The 19,143-nt window shown below is 44.0% G+C and overlaps 1 protein-coding gene and 1 pseudogene across 1 annotated transcript; both read right to left on the reverse strand.

Moving 5' to 3' along the window:
• Positions 1–433: 433 nt before the first annotated feature.
• Positions 434–11,110, reverse strand: LOC133013591 (vitelline membrane outer layer protein 1 homolog; annotated as a pseudogene).
• A 3,420-nt stretch (positions 11,111–14,530) lies between these two features.
• Positions 14,531–18,467, reverse strand: LOC133013594 (vitelline membrane outer layer protein 1 homolog). Its single transcript, XM_061080580.1, has 4 exons — positions 17,657–18,467; positions 15,728–15,840; positions 14,800–15,111; positions 14,531–14,613 (listed from the first exon to the last, which is right to left on the reverse strand). Exons 1-4 carry the CDS (start codon positions 17,849–17,851, stop codon positions 14,607–14,609), a joined length of 627 nt encoding a protein of 208 aa, XP_060936563.1. The 5' UTR covers positions 17,852–18,467; the 3' UTR covers positions 14,531–14,606.
• Between the last annotated feature and the right edge of the window lie 676 nt (positions 18,468–19,143).

Here is a 19,143-nt window from a genome sequence, read left to right on the forward strand (position 1 = left end):
TAATAAAAGGAAATGAAGCTTAATCAGACACTTGAAGTTCTGAGAAAAACACAGCAGAGTGAATCAAATCTGAATAAGAGCCTAGGTTTGGTTTGGAAACACAAAGTCGAGACGTCTTGGTCACATGAGTTTTTATACATTTCAAAACTAATCCCTGTGAATTTAATTCGTTTTTCTCTGTCTCGGAATCTGTAACGTCTTTGTAAATCACTTCTTTTTTTTATGATCATTATTATCAGCACCAACGTTTGGTTTTACATAATTTTCTTTACTTTATTAGATGGATTTCGTAACTTATATACATACAAATACAAATCACTATTATTTAGGAAAAGTATTATTACAACAAACTGCAGATTTGGTGATTAAAATACACACAGTGTAAAACTGATTTGTTGTCCAGATAATGAAAGGTGCCTGATCAGAGACTGGTACCAGTGCAGAACACTTACAAGCCAGGGTGAGACTCCACAGTGGACGTGGAGCTCCGGTCCCCGTCTTTGCCGCAGATGAGGCGGATGCCATTCATGGCCGTGTCGTCGCCATCGCCCTGTTTGGACTCCACCTGAGGAAACAGAGTTCATGTTCCCAGAAGCAGATCGTATTAAACCATTTTTTCTTTTGTTTAATTGCTGAACCAGCAACAAGCGCACGTGATGTCACAGGTCACAGATTATATTACATAATAAGGATTCTTATGATTCGTTAGGAACCAGTTAATCCTTATGACTGCTAACACAGTTTCCCAGTATAAATGTTATCTGAGCTGCAGGACAATGAAACAAACTTTTACTGTTTTCATTTACTTATTTCATAGATTTTTGTCCCATTATGTTGGAATAATACAAATGAAGGTGTCTCTTCACAGCTAGTTTACTGTGACTTTGTGAAACAACGTGAGGAATGAAAAGCTGCACGGTCGAAACTCTTATGTATTTATATTTAAATAGTTTCCTATTTTACCTTCAGGATAAGAAAGAAAAAGTCATGAAGATGTAACGACTGAGGTCTCGAGAGGGACCCCAGAGCAGAGGCAAGACAGAGCCAAAAAGGGTGGTGCGTTCAAGGATGTTTATTGCAGTAGGAGAGAACAGAATTGCAGGTCCGCTGATGCTCCGTGAGGTCTTCAGTCCTGGCGAACAGAGGGAAAGACACGGGGGTTCATCCAGAGACAGTTACGGAGCCGAGCACGAGTATCTACCACTGTAGTGACGAGGACGAACTGGCGATGACTCGCAGCACAGCCAGGGCAGATAAAGCCAGGAGTTGATTAGTGCAGGTGCCCCCCCCCCCCAACGGATGCCTCTGGGCGTCCTACCAGGACGGTCAGGATGGCCCGATAGAAGTCACGAAGGGGGGTCGAGTCCAGGATGAGCTGTTGGGAGACCCAAGACCTCTCCTCCGGACCATATCCCTCCCAGTCCACCAAGTACTGGTACCCCCTGCCCCGTCTTCGGACATCCAGGATGCTGGAGACGGTGTAAGCTGGATGGTTGTCGATGAGCCGGGTGGGTGGCGGGGGCTCGGCCGGAGGGCTCAATGGACAGGTGGAGACCGGCTTGATGAGGGAGGTGTGAAAGGTCGGATGTGGCAGAACTGGTGAGGGAGTTGTGGGCGTACTCGACCCAGGCCAGGTGAGCACTCCAGGATGAGGGATGTCGTGCTGAAACGCAGCGGAGGGCTGCTTCCAAATCCTGGCTCGCTCGCTCGGTCTGTCCGTTCGTCTGGGGGTGATAACCCGAGGACAGGCTGACCGATGCCCCCAAAGCCCGGCAGAACGCCTTCCATACCTGGGAGGTGAACTGGGGTCCACGGTCGGAGACAATGTCCAGAGGCAGACCGTGCAACCGGAACACATGCTGGGTGAGGAGATCAGCTGTCTCGAGCGCAGAAGGGAGTTTGGGGAGAGGAACAAAATGTACGCCCTTAGAGAAGCGATCCACTATGGTGAGTATGGTAGTATTACCTGCAGATAGGGGGAGCCCTGTGACAAAATCCACAGCGATGTGGGACCATGGTTGGCTGGGGATGGGGAGCGGTCTGAGGAGTCCCGAGGAAGGTTGGTGAGAGGCCTTTCCACAGGCGCAGACTGAGCAAGCAGCGAAGAAAGACTGAATACCCTGAGCCATTCCGGTCCACCAGAAGCGCCGTCGGATGAACTCCAGAGTTCGCTGGTTCCCAGGATGGCAGACTAGCTTGGACGCATGTCCCCATACCAGCACTTGAGATCTGAGGGGGACCGGGACATAAAGGCGGTTAGGAGGACCGTTACCTGGGCCGGGATCCGTGAGCTGGGCCTCCTTGACCCGGGACTCCACCTCCCAAAAGGCCGCTGCCACGATGCACGATGGTGGAAGGATGGTCGCAGGAGACTGACAGGGGGTCACGGGGGTCACGGGGGCCATCTGCCGGGACAGGGTGTCTGGCTTGATGTTGCGGGAACCAGGTCTAAAAGTTAATGTAATTTCAAAACGTCCCAGGAACAGAGCCCACCTAGCCTGTCGTGGGTTAAGTCTCTTAGCTGACTGGAGGTATGACAGGTTCTTGTGATCCGTCCAAACGATGAACGGGTGTTCAGCTCCCTCCAGCAAGTGACGCCACTCTCCCAGCGCCAACACGACGGCCAGCAACTCCTGGTTACCGACATCATAATTCTGCTCGGCGGGAGAGAAACGATGAGAGTAAAAGGCACAAGGGTGCAACTGGGGAACGTTGAGAGGACTGCCCCAGCCCCAATGTCAGAAGCATCCACCTCCACCACAAACTGCAGGGACAGATCCGGGTAAACCAGTACAGGTGCGGTGGAGAACAGCGTCTTGAGCATATCACGGAGAACATCATTAACAAGGTTTTGGAACACTGCAGGGGCATTGGTGAGTCCGAAAGGCATCACCCGATACTCAAAGTGTCCTAGCGGGGTGTTGAAAGCCGTCTTCCATTCGTCTCCCTGTTTGATCCGCACCAGGTGATAGGCATTGCAGACATCCAGTTTGGAGAACACAGCAGCCTCATGTAATGGGCCGAAAGCAGCGTCGATCAGGGGGAGTGGGTACTTGTTTCTTACAGTGATGTTGTTAAGCCCGCGGAAGTCTATACATGACCGTAGGGAGCCATCTTTCTTTTTAACGAAAAAGAAACCTGCTCCCACCGGGGATGACGAGGGCGTGATGAGTCCTCCTCTGAGTGTCTCCTGGATGTATTTTTCCATCGTCTCTCTCTCGGGCTTGGATATATTGTAAAGTCTGCTGGAGGGAAGCGTGTGTCCCGGAAGGAGAGTGATTGCACAATCATAGGGTCGGTGAGGGGGTAGGGTAAGGGCCTTGTCCTTACTAAACACCTCCTGGAGGTCGTGGTACTCAGGGGGAACCAGAGATAGGTCTGGTGGAGGAGGAGGAGACGGAGGAAGAGAAGATGACAGGCTGGCTGAACGAAGGCAGTTGGCGTGGCAATGTGTACTCCATCCGATCACCACGCCTCTCCTCCAGTCGACGTGGGGATTGTGGAGCTGTAACCAGGGCTGACCCAGAACCAGGGGAGAATGAGGCGATGAGATAACCAGGAATTGGATGATCTCCCGGTGATTTCCTGACGCCTCCAAGGTGAGGGGTTTAGTTTGATGGGTTATCCTGGCCAGGTGTTGACCATCCAAGGCACTCACCTCTCTAGGTTGAGGGAGGGGAGTGAGAGGAATGTTGATCTGAGTGACCAGGTCCGTGTCAATGAAGTTCTCATCCGAACCGGAATCCAATAGAGCCTTGAGGGAAAGGGACAACTCATTGGAAGACAGTCTTGCCTCTAATAATGTTCTGGAGGGAGTTAGAGACGTGGAGGACTGAGGCTCACCAGGATTCCCCCCTCCCCTAATGAGCCTCCTCGTTTGACCGCTGGCGGCAGGAGGAGAGAGTGTGGCCGGGCTGACCACAGTACAGGCAAATCCGCTCCCGGAAACGCCGCTCTCTCAATCGCCGTGAGCCGGGCCCTCCCAACCTGCATGGGCTCCTCCGTGGCCTCCCTGGAGGAGGAGCTGGATATGGTGGACGTGAACCGAATGAGGTGCGGGGTAGTGAAGCTGGGGTCTGCTGGCGCCCTGCTCGCTCTCGCTTTCTCTCTCTAAGGCGGTTATCTAGTCTGATGGCTAGGGAAATTAAATCATCGAGGGATTCAGACTCATCTTTAGCTGCTAATTCATCTTTAATGTTATCCCCTAGACCGTGCGAAAACATGCTCTGCAGCGCGAGCGAATCCCAGCCGCTCTCCGCAGCGAGAAAGCGAAACTCCACGGCGTAATCCCCCACCGAGCGTGTCCCCTGTCGGAGCGAAAGCAAGCGATTGGCTGCCTCCTTGCCCCGAACTGTGGTCAAAAACCTTTTTCGTTTCTGCTTGAAGCTGATCAAAAGAAAAATTAAATCGTGAGTCTCGGTCCCACAGCGCCGTGGCCCACTGCGCAGCCCGACCCGAGAGGAGACTCACAATAAAAGCTATTTTAACACGGTCATTATCATAAATACGGGGCTGATTATCAAATACAATAGAGAGCACTGGAGCAAAAAGCGCCAACAAGACCCCAACTCACCGGAGTAACGTTCTGGTGTGGGGATGTGAGGATCCTGGGACGAAGTCCCCGGAGGGTCGGAATGCGTCGGGGCTGATGGTTCCCCCGAGACAGAGCCGGTGGAGGGATTAAGCCGCTCGTTAAGCTGCGTCAGCAGGACTCCAACGGCGTTCACGGAGGTTACCGTTCCGTGGAGCGTCTAGTCGTGTTGTCCGAGCAGGTTCCCTTGCATTGAGATGGCGTGGCGAAGTTCCTTTGACTCTGCGAGGTCCATGGTTTAATGGCCAGTTCGTTCTGTGACGACTGAGGTCTCGAGAGGGACCCCAGAGCAGAGGCAAGACAGAGCCAAAAAGGGTGGTGCGTTCAAGGATGTTTATTGCAGTAGGAGAGAACAGAATTGCGGGTCCGCTGATGCTCCGTGAGGTCTTCAGCGGGGAGGTAGACAGGTCGGCTGAGAGCTCCGTGAGATCTTCAGCGTGGAGGAAGACACAAGGGTCCAAGGTTTAAGTCCTGGCGATAAGAGGGAAAGACACGGGGGTTAGAACAAGAGGTCTCATCCAGAGACAGTTACGGAGCCGAGCACGAGTATCTACCACTGTAGTGACGAGGACGAACTGGCGATGACTCGCAGCACAGCCAGGGCAGATAAAGACAGGAGTTGATTAGTGCAGGTGCGCCTGTAGAGCCGGATCATCACCGAGATGTGCTGCACCTGCGGAAAAAGAGAAACGAGAGGGGGCACTGGAGGCACAGAGGAACTGATAAAAACAAACAAAACTTCAGTTTTGACCTACATTTAAGGTCAAAATTTGTTGAATAACTAAATCAATAATTACATATATATATATAAGTGATGAAGAATTTAAAATGTAGAATACATGAATAATGGACAAGCAGAATGTACAGTGAGATAAAGGCCTCCAGCTTTGCAGCCAGTGTACTACCTGGAAAGCTAAAGTTAGTATTGGACTAAGCAATGGAAAGTTATTTTATTTACCTCAGTAGGTTTAAGTTAAATAAAAGATAACTGTGATAAATGTTAGAAATCAGTGTCTTTACCCTGGTACTGAAGCCAATAGCAAAGAACTGGTCAGGACACATCTTGGGCTCCCTCCATGTTCCCCACCCCTGTCCGTTTGTCACAGTCAGCACAGATCTGTACGGCCGGACGGCCACAACAGCTTCCTGCTGTAACAACCCCACGAACAACACGGCCAGCACGGCCACGGCGCAGCAGACTCTCCATGTCAACAGTGCTTTTATCTCAATTCCATTTACAAGTGTTATAACATTGGCAGAGGTAATTACTTTGAGTCTCTCAGCTCTTTCTGCTTTTATTTAATTACCTGCTGGGCTCTGGCACAGCAATAGACCATCCTGGTCTGGATTTTGCAGATTCCTCCCTTGCCACAATTCTGGCTCCAGTGGCCATACTCCCCCCAGTGCATGCCTCTGCCCTCCAGCACGTGGCCGCTGCTGCAGCGGAACCTGATGTTGTTGACGGCTGTGTCGTCAACGAACATGCCCTGATAGGCCTGCACGTGGAGCTGGAAAGAGGTGAGCACGCCACTGGGGCAGTACTGAGGTTGGGACCAGTAACCCCAGCTGGAGACGAGAGCAGGAAACACAGCAGAGTGAATCAAATCTGAATAAGAGCCAAGGTTTGGTTTGGAAACACAAAGTCGAGACGTTTCAACATCTGAACCCTGAACTGGAAATCCTGGAGAAATAATGTTTTGATTTCCATGATGTGGAAACTGTCTCCAGCTTCCTGTTGCTTCCAAAACACCTTTTTTAAATCGTAAAATGCCAGATACCCAAATGAACTTATAGAAGCACTAAAAAAGTGAAATTTTCATACTATGTCCCCTTTAATATAACGTTTGTTTCATGCTACAACTGAAAATCAAGTGAATTTACGTCTAGGTCACATGAGTTTTTATATATTTCACAACTAATCCCTGTGAAAAGGCTAATTTAATTGGTTCTATGTAGAGTTTTCTAATAATTTGACTGGTTATCATCATTTCTTGGAATCTGTATCATATTTGTTAATCACTTCTCTTTTTTATGATCATTATTATCAGCACCAATGTTTGGTTTTATATAATTTTCTTTACTTTAATTAGATGGTTTTTGTATCTTATATACATATAAATACAAATCACTATTACTTACGAGAAGTATTATTACAACAAAATGCAGATTTGATGATTAAAATACACATAGTGTATAACTGATCTTCAAAGCGTTAACACATTTATATACTGGATTTATTTGTTGTCCAGATAATGAAAGGTGCCTGAATGGAGACTGGTACCAGTACAAAACACTTACTAGCCAGGGTGAGACCTCACAGAGTGAGTTAAGCTCCGGTCCCCGTCTTTGCCGCAGATGAGGTTGATGCCGTTCATGGTCGTGTTGTCATCGCCCTGTTTGGCCTGCACCTGAGGAAACAGAGTTCAGTTCCCAGAAGCAGATCAGATTAAACCAGTTTTTCTTCTGTGTGACTGCTGCACCAGCAACAAGCGCACGTGATGTCACAGGTCACAGCAGGTGAAGAGCAGCTTAGTATCTGGTACAACAGGGAGTAAATGCATCTCTGGTTGTTGTAAATTGTTCTCTGTACATAGTCAGGATTCTTATGATCATTCGTTAGGAACCAGTTAATCCTCATGACTGCTTAACACAGTTTCACAGTATAAATGATCTCTTAGCTGCAGGACAATAAAACAAACTTTTACCTTTTTTCATTTACTTATTTCCTTGATTTTTGTCCCATTATGTTTGAATAATACAAATTAAGGTGTCTCTTCACAGCAAAAAAGCTGTACGGTCGAAACTCTGATGTATTTATATTTATATTCCTATTTTACCTTCAGGATAAGAAAAACAAAAGTCACGAAAATGATAAAAACACAAACAAAACTTCGGTTCTACATTTAAGGTCAAAATTTGTTGAATAACCAAATCAATAATTATATATATATTAGGGCTGGGCAAGTTAACTAGTTATTTACGAGTTAACTCATCACTTATTTAACTCAACTAATTATTTTATCTCGCGTTAACTCAGGTTTGATTATTTATTGTTTTATTGTGAAAGTCAGGCTTTTATTTTGTGAAAGTCTGTTGCTGACTGCTGCGGACCCGGAAAAAAGAAAATAATTGGCGGATAAACAACCATGGATAAGGGTACGGAGCTTTTACATGGCCAGTTTCATTTTAAAGTCCTTCCAGACGGCGGAGTCGACAGAACCAAAGTTATTTGTAGCCACTGCCAAGGTGAATTTTCTTATCACCGGAGTACTTCCAGTCTAAAACATCACCTGAATGCAAAACACACAGTTGATATCAGCAAATCATTCAACGAAACAGCGATTGGAGCGAGGCTTCGGCAGACTACGTTAGACGCAGGGAGGAGTATACATTTTTCATAACGAAGAGGATAACTTTAATGCCCTGGCAGTGGCATTGAGCTTTAACTTTGTATTTGCTATTTAACTGCTACTATATTAAATGCTGATGTTAAAAGTGTTTGCACAACAAATGTTATGGCACTTTCGTTCATATGGCAGAACATTGAAAATAAAATTGCTCTATACACTACTTTTTAATTCATTATTGGATTTTGCGTATACAAATGCGATTAATCGGGATTAATCAGGGAAATCATGCGATTAATCGCGATTAAAACTTTTAATCGTTGCCCAGCCGTAATATATATATATATATATAAGTGATGAACAGTGTTGGTCAAGTTACTTCTAAAAAGTAATTAGTTACAGTTACAAATTACTTCTCCCAAAAAGTAATTGAGTTAGTAACTCAGTTACCACATTGTTAGAGTAATTAGTTACTCAGCAAAGTAACTGTGGCGTTATTTTTCATGTTTTATAACGCTGTTACGTTCTGTAACATCTTTAACGTCAAAGATGTTTATATTAACTGATTGAAGAATAAAAACACTATATACAGTATTTTAGAACATTTGGTATTTATTTGAACTCAATAGATTGCAGCCTGCCATATGATGCATAGAATTAAAACATATAAAAATAAATATTGAAAATAAAATTCAAGTGCAAATGTAAACTTGGGTAAAAAGAAACAAAGGAAAATCTGGCCATTAAGTAGTGCCATTATCTGTACTTGTATACCATTGCACAATAAACATAACACTATCCAACTCTTAAATATTCAGTAGAGTAACAAAATTAAATATTGAAAATAAAATAATATTCACACACTTTGCATTCAAGTACAAAACCAAATACCCAAAAAAGTAAACTTGGGTAAAAAAGAAACAATCGAAAATTTGACCTTTAAGTAGTGCAATTCTCTGAACCTGTATACCATTGCACAATAAACAGAACACTATCCAACTCTTAAATATTCAGAACAGTAACAAAATTAAATGTTAAAAATAAATAATATTCAGCTATTCACACTTTGCAATCAAGTGCAAAACACGCAAATGTAAACTTGGGTAAAAAGTAACAAAGGAAGATCTGGCCATTAAGTATAGTGCAAATCTCTGTAAAAGAAACAATCGAAAATTTGACCTTTAAGTAGTGCAATTCTCTGAACCTGTATATTATTGCACAATAAACAGAGCACTATCCAACTCTCAATGTAGCTTAACATGTTGTTCATTCTCAGTGAAAATGATCAATGCATTAATCTATCTATACTGAAAGACTCCTCTCATCTAACAATTAAACCAGTGGTTGTAACGTAAGAGGAGAAGCTTTTCAAATCTTTTGTCCGACAGCCTGTTCCTCTTCGGAGAGAAAACAAGTTTAACCAGGCTGAACAGTCTCTCAACAGGTGCACTAGATGGAGTAGCAGCATTGTAACGTAGTGAAATTTTCTTGATGAGAGAAAATCCACACAGATAGTTTAAGTTTTGTTCTGAAGATCTAATATAGTCTGCCACCTGGTTTTCTGCTGAAGAGGTGTCCTCATCCTCCTCAAAAGCAAAGAATTCGCTCTCTTTGGCTGAATCTGTGTGATGTGAAGATGTGCTGCTGGTACCTGGCTGTGGTTCTTCATGGACAATTTTACGGCACTCTGCCAGCAAACTTGCCTTAAGGCCGGCGCATGCTTCTGCGTTTTCACGGGAACGGAGACGCAGGAGCCCTTCCGGGCCCCTCACGGCCCTTCCTACGTCCTAACGTGCGTCAGCCAATTTTTCTAACTCGACGGCAAAGCCCCGCAAGCTTCACCCGGCCGCGAGGGCTGTGATTGGTCTGCTGACTACATCATTTCCGGAGTCGCATTTCCGGTCCATGCCCGGAAACCACGGAAGATTTAGAAGAACGAATATGGACCAAATAGAAGAGCACTTGGCAGAAGAGATCCGACACTATGTCCACTAGTATAACCCGTCACTAACCGGCGGATTTTTCCGCCAGAAAAAGGCTCTGCGGAGCCTCTGTGGCGATGTAAATAAATCGCTCTTCTTCGTGCAACACACGAAGAAGAGCCGACATTACTGCGCCTAGTTTTCTGGCGGAACGGTTGGAGAACCATGAATGAGAACGAGTCCTGCGTTACAGCTGCGTGCCTGCGGGCCCCTGACGACGCAGAAGCATGCGCCGGCCTTTAGCCTTATCCTTTAACTCCTGTGACCGCAGCCAGCGAAGTTTGAATTTCCCTGGCTCGTCGCCATTGTCGCTGTCTTGAGCTGTAGTCAGAGCGTGCAGTGAGACAGCGTGAGCAGGGCATCCGCGCGCCCACCCAGCCAATCATCATCGCGTTTGCAACGGTGTCGTCATCCCCACGCCCTGCTCTCTCCACGCAGCTGGGGTGTAATATGACACCGCACGCTTCATTCAACCAAATTGTAGTAACGCGCCACTTTACATTATCAATAACGATAACGGCTTTGTAACGATGACAAAAGTAATTAATTAGATTACTCCGTTACTGAAAAAGAACTCCGTTAGTAACGCCGTTATACTTAAACGCCGTTACTCCCAACACTGGTGATGAAGAATTTAAAATGTAGAACACATGAATTATGGACAAGCTGAATGTCCAATGAGATAAAGGCCTTCAGCTTTTCAGCCAGTGTACTACCTGGAAAGCTAAAGTTAGTATTGGACTAAGCAATGGAAAGTTATTTTATTTGCCTCAGTAGGTTTAAGCTAAATAAAAAATAACTGTGATAAATGTTAGAAATCAGTGTCTTTACCCTGGTACTGAAGCCAACAGCAAAGAACTGGTCAGGACACATCTCGAGCCCCTCCATCTTCCATACCGCTCTCCGTTTGTCACAGTCAGCACAGATGTGGACTGCCGGCTGGTAAAGGCTACACCAGCTTCCTGCTGGAACAAATCGCCCAGAAAGGCCACACCAGCTCCCTGCTGGAACAACCCCACGAACAACACGGCCAGCACGGCGCGGAGCAGACTCTCCATGTCGACAGCAGTGAGTGGAAGGTTTCACCGGTAAAAGCCAGCTAACGAGTTCTGGAGGGGGTTCGGTCTCAAAAAGCTCTTATATAGTTTACGTGTTGATCGCGGAACAGACAACTCGTATCAGCGTGAATCATTTACAGAGAGGCAGGCGAAGTGGATCTGATGTGGATTTAAAACTTCCACATCTCCAGAGAGCTCAGAATCAATGGGTCAATAGGACATTTCTACACCAAGGCCAAACAGCTTCCCGTAAATTACATGTATTACAGTCTATACATAGATTAAGCTCCAGTCCTCGTTGGCCAGGACGTCAGTGGACGACACGTCGCTGGAGACCTCAACCCTGTCCCTCAGCCAGCTCACCTGCACTTTCTGAGGGTAGAAGCCCAAGAAGCTGCAGTGGAGGATCGTCCTCACCCAGTAGTCAGCCGGCTCGGTGTCAGGCGGTCGCTGCAGGAGCAACAACAGCTTGAAGCGGTGCTGAGGTGATACATGGTGACTTTGAGAACGTGCCACAAAACGAAGGGTTAATTTAAAAAAACAGGGAAGAATGTGATGGATTTGTTCTCTTACATTTCAATGTCTTTTGTTGACGAGCAGCAGCACAAACAGGAACAGATACTTTCAGCTTCCCTTCATTTGCTTCACGTGCTCAGGACTAGCTACAAACACAAAACTGTGATACAACATCACCGAACATGAGTGAGGCTCCTGCACGATTCTCTCCGATCCACCGAGAATATGTTTTCATTGCTTTATGTGTTTGTAAGCAGGATTGTGCAAAAACGATCAGATGGATGAAACTTGGGTCAAGAAAGAACGCAGTAAAAAATGTTTGCCTCCTTGTAATGTTTTCATTTGAATTTGTTTATTTGAAACTACTCAACAGATTCACGTGACATTAGGAATGGAGCATGACAAAAAAAAACACACTCAAATCTCTCGGACCCTACTTCCATCTTTCACGAAAAATCGAGGAATTATACCTGGCACAGACTCCCATTGGGTCTCATGTTAAATTTGATCGAAATTCCTGGAAAGAGCAAAACAGAAAAATAAATCCTAAACCACTCCCACGGCCCCATTTCTTAACTCTCACCAATAAAAAAGATATCTGGTTGTTCATTGTCTTGGAATTCTAAAAATGTTTACTTTTTACAGACAAAACTGTCAATGATTTAGAACAACAACGTGATGGATCAGTAGGTAGAGCTATGGGACAGTTACTCGGATGTGGGGAATTGAAGTGAAGTTGTTGGCAGAACTTTAATATTGATTTTTTTATTTGCGTTTCAGAGAGGGACTTTTGAACTCTAAATAAACAACTGTCAATGATTTAGAACAGGTGTCTTCAGCGTTTTTCAGGCCAAGGACCCCCAAACTGGTGGAGAGATGGAGCAGGGACCCCATACTATATATATTGTATAAAATTGTGTTTTATATTAAACTGGGCCTATTGCCTTGTATAAACATAGCTACTCTGTTATTGTGCATTCAATACTAAGCTATTCAAACATTACACGGGTTCATATATTCATGTTTTTAATTTAAACATTTGCAAGGTACAGGGTGGCCATGCCACTGCCATTTATAAACATACATCGTGCATACAACACTGAGCTATAAAGTAATTCACAGATTCATGTTTTTATTTTAAACATACATGTAGAAGAGACAGTGAATCCTCAAGCTATCTGTGGATGGCACACATACTCCCACATTAGTGAGATGTAGCATCCTGATGGGTAGCACACAACTTATCTAACCTTGGACGGATGGAGGTTGTCAGGCAGAGGGTCAAATCAGCCTCACAATAGGTTGGATGCATGTTAATGTGTATTTTAAGACATTTAAATTTGTGGAAAAAATATTCGTTGGAAAATAAATTAAAAATGATAAAAAAATTAAAAATTATCTAATCAACCAAAGATTTCGCGACCCCCCCTGCAGTACCTCCGCGGAGCCTCTAGGGGTCGCAGCCCCCCTGTTGAACACCTCTGATTTAGAACAAAAATGCAATTGGATCAATGAGTTCAAAACCAACTTATGCCAAAAACATTTATTTTTATGTCCAATTGCACTCAACTTCAATATTGTCTCATCGTTATAGCGCCACCTATTGGTCACTGTGAAAATGAACAGAGCAATCGACCCCAAAATGCACTCATGCGCTTTTATGTTATCTTACTGACAAATGTAGCTGAAAACATAACCTCTTTCACAGAGGTCAAAAATACCCTTTATAAATCCCTTTAGACCAAGGAAGACACTGAAGATGAAGATATTCACTTGTTCACTACTGTTTTTCTAGTGTCTCTGTGGCAAAGTAACACATCAATATCTGAGAAGACAAAAACAGGAATTGACGCATTTATTTTTCTTCAAATGTGACAAAATTTCTTAAGTTTCTTCTTATCCAATGATCAATTAATCCTCTAATTATTCCAGCTCTATACTAACTATCAAAACTGAATAAATTATCTGTTGTTCAACAATCGATAACTCTGCTGTCACAGGACGTGGTACAGTGTCCAGGTCGAGTCGGTGCAGAGCTCGGGCCTTTGTGCCCAGAGGGCGTTTCTCTGCTGGAGCTGCGGGGTTGCATCAGATGTTCAACATCTCCGGACTGATTCATGTAGAGTTCACTGCCTCCATGAAATCATTATTCTATATTTTCATGTGTGGAGTCATAAAAGTCAGAGGTTTTTAGAGAGGTGATGGGCAGCTCCACTTGTTACAGCACTGCCATCTAGTGGGGAAATAAACAGGATTCAGATTGTTCCTGATGGTTTCGAGCACTGAAATGATTAGTGGACCATTAGAATTAGATAATAATCCCTGTGAATTTAATTGGTTCAATGTCGAGTTTTCTTATAATCTGACTGGTCATCATAATTTCTCGGAATCTGTAACATCTTTGTAAATCACTTCTCTTTTTTATGGTCATTATTATCAGCACCAATGTTTAGTTTTATATAATTTTCTTTACTTTAATCAGATGGATTTTGTTACTTATATACATAAAAGCCAGTGCATATAAGCATATATACATATAAGCCAGTGCAATTGATCATAATTAGTCAGTTTAAGTGACTTTGCACTAGCTGCTTTTAATTTTTGAAGATGTTATTGATGACCTTTACAATCTTGCACCACCTGACTCCTGGTTATGTTATGCCAATCGGTGTCTTATTAAACTTTGTCAGGCCTTAAACTGTAAATTAATTAATACACCCTCTCGTCATTTTCTAATTACCTCGGTTCCAGCAGGAATTGTGGGAAACGCCCGTGTCAGCGCAGGAAGTGAAAACACGCCGCTCTCGTGCTGATGAGGTGAGGTGGCGACGACACAAAGTAAAAATCGTTCCTTCATCTTTTGGTCTTTGCTGCCGAAGTGACACGTGAAACTTTCTCTTGAAAGCTAAATATTAATAACTGTCAGTTAGTTGTCGGCTGAACTCTGATCTCAGTGTTTGTGTTTTTAATAAAAGGAAATGAAGCTTAATCAGACACTTGAAGTTCTGAGAAAAAACATCACAGAAACAGCAGCGATTCAAATGAGCACTTTATTATTTGTCATTGTTTAATTCAGGTTGACGGAGGAGGGGCGGACCAAGCTGCTCACCAGTCAATCACTGTCGATAAAAAAAACACAAAGCACAAATTCAGAAAGTGCAAAGAACAGAGTCACAGGATAATGAACAAAACAACAATTGAATAATGTCACAAACGTCCTTCAGCTGTTAAACCAAAGTTTTATAACATTGGCAGAGGTAATTACTTTGAGTCTTTCAGCTCGTTCTGGGCTTTAATTTAATTACCTGCTGGGCTCTCTGGCACAGCAACGGAAGCGCACGTCGTTGAGGGCGGTGTTGTCCCCTCCAGACAGTTCTTCCTCCATCTTGGTCTCGATGCCACAGATTCCTCCGTCGTCACAATTCTGGCTCCATTCGCCATACAACCCCCATTTCGTGCCGGTGCCCTTCAACAGGCGGCCACTGCTGCAGCGGAACTTGATGTTGTTGACGGCGGTGCTGTCATCACCCATCCGGCCCCGATGGCCCTCCACGCGGAGCTGGAAAGAGCTGAGCACGCCACTGGGGCAGAACTGAGGTAGGGACCAGTTGCCCCAGCTGGAGACAAGAGCAAGAAGCACAGCAGAGTGAATCAAATCTGAATAAGAGCCGAGGTTCGGTTTGGAAACACGAAGTCGAGACGTCTGGGTCACATGAGTTTTTATATATTTCACAACTAATCCCTGTGAATTTAATTGGTTCTATGCAGAGTTTTCTAATAATCTGACTGGTTATCATAATTTCTCTGAATCTGTAACATCTTTGTAAATCACTTCTCTTTTTTATGATCATTATTATCAGCACCTATGTTTGGTTTTATATAATTTTCTTTACTTTAATTAGATGGATTTCGTAACTTATATACATACAAATACAAATCAATATTATTTAGGAAAAGTATTATTACAACAAACTGCAGATTTGGTGATTAAAATACACAGTGTATAACTGATCTTCAAAGCGTTAACGCATTTTGATACTGGATTTATTTGTTGTCCAGTTTATTAAAGGGCCCATATTATGAAAATGACACTTTTGTAGTGCTTCTACACGTTAATGTTGGTATCTGGCATGTATACCGTCCTAAAAAAATGGAAAAAAACAATTCCCGCGATTTGTTGTGGTTCCTCTATGTCAGAAACAATACGCTAGATGTCGTGAACAGAAAACTTACTAGCCAGTGTGAGACTCGACAGAGTAAGTTAAGCTTCGGTTCCCGTCTTTGCTGCAGATGAGGCGGATGCCGTTCATGGCTGTGTTGTCGCCAGGGTAAAGGTAGGCCTGCACCTGAGGAAACAGAGTTCAGTTCCCAGAAGCAGATCAGATTAAACTCGTTTTTCTTTTGTTTAATTGCTGCACCAGCAACAAGCGCACGTGATGTCACAGGTCACAGCAGGTGAAGAGCAGCTTAGTATCTGGTACAACAGGAAGTAAATGCATCGCTGGTTGTTGTAAATTGTTCTCTGTACATAATCAGGATTCTTATGATCATTCATTAGAAACCAGTTAATCCTCATGACTGCAAACACAGTTTCCCAGTATAAATGTTCTCTGAGCTGCAGGACAATAAAACAAACTTTTACCTTTTTTCATTTTTCTTATTTCATTGATTTTTTTCCCATTATGTTGGAATAATACAAATGAGGGTTAGGGTTAGGGTTAGGGTTAGGGTTTGGAGTCCAAACTGGGCGATGGCGACAACACGGCCATGAACAGCATCCGCCTCATCTGCGGCAAAGTCCGGGACCGGAGCTTAACTTACTCTGTGGAGTCTCACACTGGCTAGTAAGTGTTCTGTACTGGTACCAGTCTCCAATCAGGCACCTTTCATAAACTGGACAACAAATAAATCCATTATATAAATTTGTTAACGCTTTGAAGATCAATTATACACTGTGTGTATTTTAATCATCAAATCTGCAGTTTGTTGTTATAATACTTTTCTTAACTCATAGCGATTTGTATTTGTATGTATATGAATAACAAAATCCATCTAATAAAATAAAATACAACTACGGCTACGTTGTAGCAGTAACAGGCCCGAGCACACGCGCGGTTCCAAGTCTGTTGCGGTCTGGGAAGAGAGAGCGTTCGATAACCAAGCGCTGGTCTCCGCGTTGCATGCGTTTGCGCTATGTGTCAAGGATAAATGCTTCACTTCCTGTAGCCAGCAGGTGGCGCTGTGATTTTAAGCCATGGTGTCTCTGTAGATGTCATCAGGTCGTGACTCTTGTCTTACATGCCTAGTTTGGACTTGATTGAACCAATTATGCCTGAGATACAGAAGCTCGTGTTTTGATGGCGTGTATCAAACTTTGACGCCAGGCCATGGTCACATGGTATGACGAAATGTTAAAATTCAAATAACTTTAGATCTCCATCTTGTTGTGAAGACACTCATCTAAATTCTAAGTTGATCTGATGAAAGCCCTACGAAAAGTATGTCAAAGTAAATATGCGGAAAATGGCCACCAAATCCAAAAAGGCGGGCTTCCTGTTTACTCTAGCATATCTATCCAAGAGACTTATTTCTTTGTCATGAAAAGACACATGTCCCTGTCGATTTTTGTAGAAGTAGGCCAATCGTAGTGCCGGGGCTGCCCTTTAGGGGGCGCTAGTCAGTTACTTTGCCACACCCATTCTTTAAAACCATCTGACAGTCTTCAGGGGTCATCAGGTCGAGACTCTTGTCTTATGTGTCTAGTTTGGACTTGATCAGACCAAATATGTTCGAGATACAGACGCCCGTGTTTTGATGGCGTTTAATCAAACTTTGACACAACGCCACGGTCACACGCTCTGACGAAAAGTTGATTTTTTTGATAACTTGTAAGTGTTCTATATATATATATATATATATATATATATATAAGTCATATTTTGGCAAAAGTGATTTAAATTTTAATTTAAAATGTAGAACACATGAATTATGGACAAGCAGAATGTCCAATGAGATAAAAGCCTTCAGCTTTTCAGCCAGTGTACTTTCTGGAAAGAAAAAGTTAGTATTGGACTAAGCAATGGAAAGTAGCTTTATTTGCCTCAGTAGGTTTAAGTTAAATAAAAAATGATTGTGATAAATGTTAGAAATCATTGTCTTTACCCTGGTACTGAAGCCAACAGCAAAGAACTGGTCAGGACACATCTCGGGCCACGTCCAGTTTCCAAACCGCTCTCCGTTTGTCACATTCACCTCAGATTTGTACGGCCGGCTGGTAAAGGCCACACCAGCTTCCTGCTGGAACAACCCCAAGAAGAACGGAGCCAGCGAGGCCACGGCGCCGAGCAGACTCTCCATGTCGACAGCAGTGAGTGGAAGGTTTCAACGGGAAAAGCCAGCTAACGACTACCGGAGGGGGTTCAGCCTCAAAAGCTCTTATATAGTTTACATGTTGATCGCGGAACAGACAACTCGTATCAGCGTGAATCATTTACAGAGACGCAGACGAAGTGGAACTGGTGTGGATTTAACATTTCCACATCTCCAGAGAGCTCAGAATCAATGGGTCAATAGGACATTTCTCCAAGGACCAACAGCCTCCTGTAAACTACATGTATTACAGTCTATACATAGATTAAACAAGCCGGGCCAGGAAAGACATTAAGAGAGTAAACACACATTTGTTTTTCTTGGATATGCAGAGATAAACTTTATCGTCAGATATGAAGTGAAAGTAATTTGAGGTGAACAGCCTCTAAAAGCTATCAAAACAGGAGAGTAAGGTCATGACTGACAGCTGAGACTCACTCATCGGCCTCGGCTTCTTCCCCCGACTGCTCCTGCTCAGACTCTGGCTCCAGATGACGTCATCAGTGTAAGATGGCTACATTCCTACCCTTGATACTTTCTCTGTGGGAAAACTTTTTCACCCTCTCCCCCCTCCTGGGCGCCTGACCTCCATCCCGTCCCTCAGCCAGCTCACCTTCACTTTCTGAGGGTAGAAGCCCAAGACGCTGCAGTGGAGGACGGTCCGCACCTCGTAGTCAGCCGGCTCGGTGTGATGGACCCTGACAACCGGCGGCCCTGGAGTGTGGAGAAGATCAGAGCAAAACATCAGCAGCTCAATGACCTGCAGAAGACAGAGTCACTTTATTTAATCCATTGAATTAAAGCACAGGGAGAGAGACCTAGAGGCAAATGAAGCCAAGGAAGTGAAAGTGTTCGACCCATAATAACCTTCTTCAGTAGAAAACACAGAAATGTACCTGTTCTGTCCAGCGTGCTCCGTCTGAACAGCCTCGTTTTGTATCTGCAGAGAATTTCCACTTGAATTCTTCTCAAGGCCATTTTCCAATCCTGAGTGTTGTAATGTTTTGCGTTTTTCATGCCAAATTCTTCAAAGTCCTCGTACTTCCTGACCCCGGAGTCGTACAAGGTGTTGAGCTTCATGTTGAATACGTTTTTCACCAAGAAAACCACATCGGTGATGTTGACTTGTCAAAATGCACAAATAAAGTAATAAAGTAAAGTAAATAAAAACGTATGAGAAATTATTAGTTATATGATTTGAATAAAATAATCTGAAATAGACTGAATACGAGAAGAGGAAGAAACTTACCTGTTTAACATTGATTTTTTTCTTTGCCTTT

The sequence above is a fragment of the Limanda limanda genome, chromosome 11 (assembly GCF_963576545.1).
Source record: "Limanda limanda chromosome 11, fLimLim1.1, whole genome shotgun sequence".
In the NCBI taxonomy this organism is placed as follows: domain Eukaryota; kingdom Metazoa; phylum Chordata; class Actinopteri; order Pleuronectiformes; family Pleuronectidae; genus Limanda; species Limanda limanda.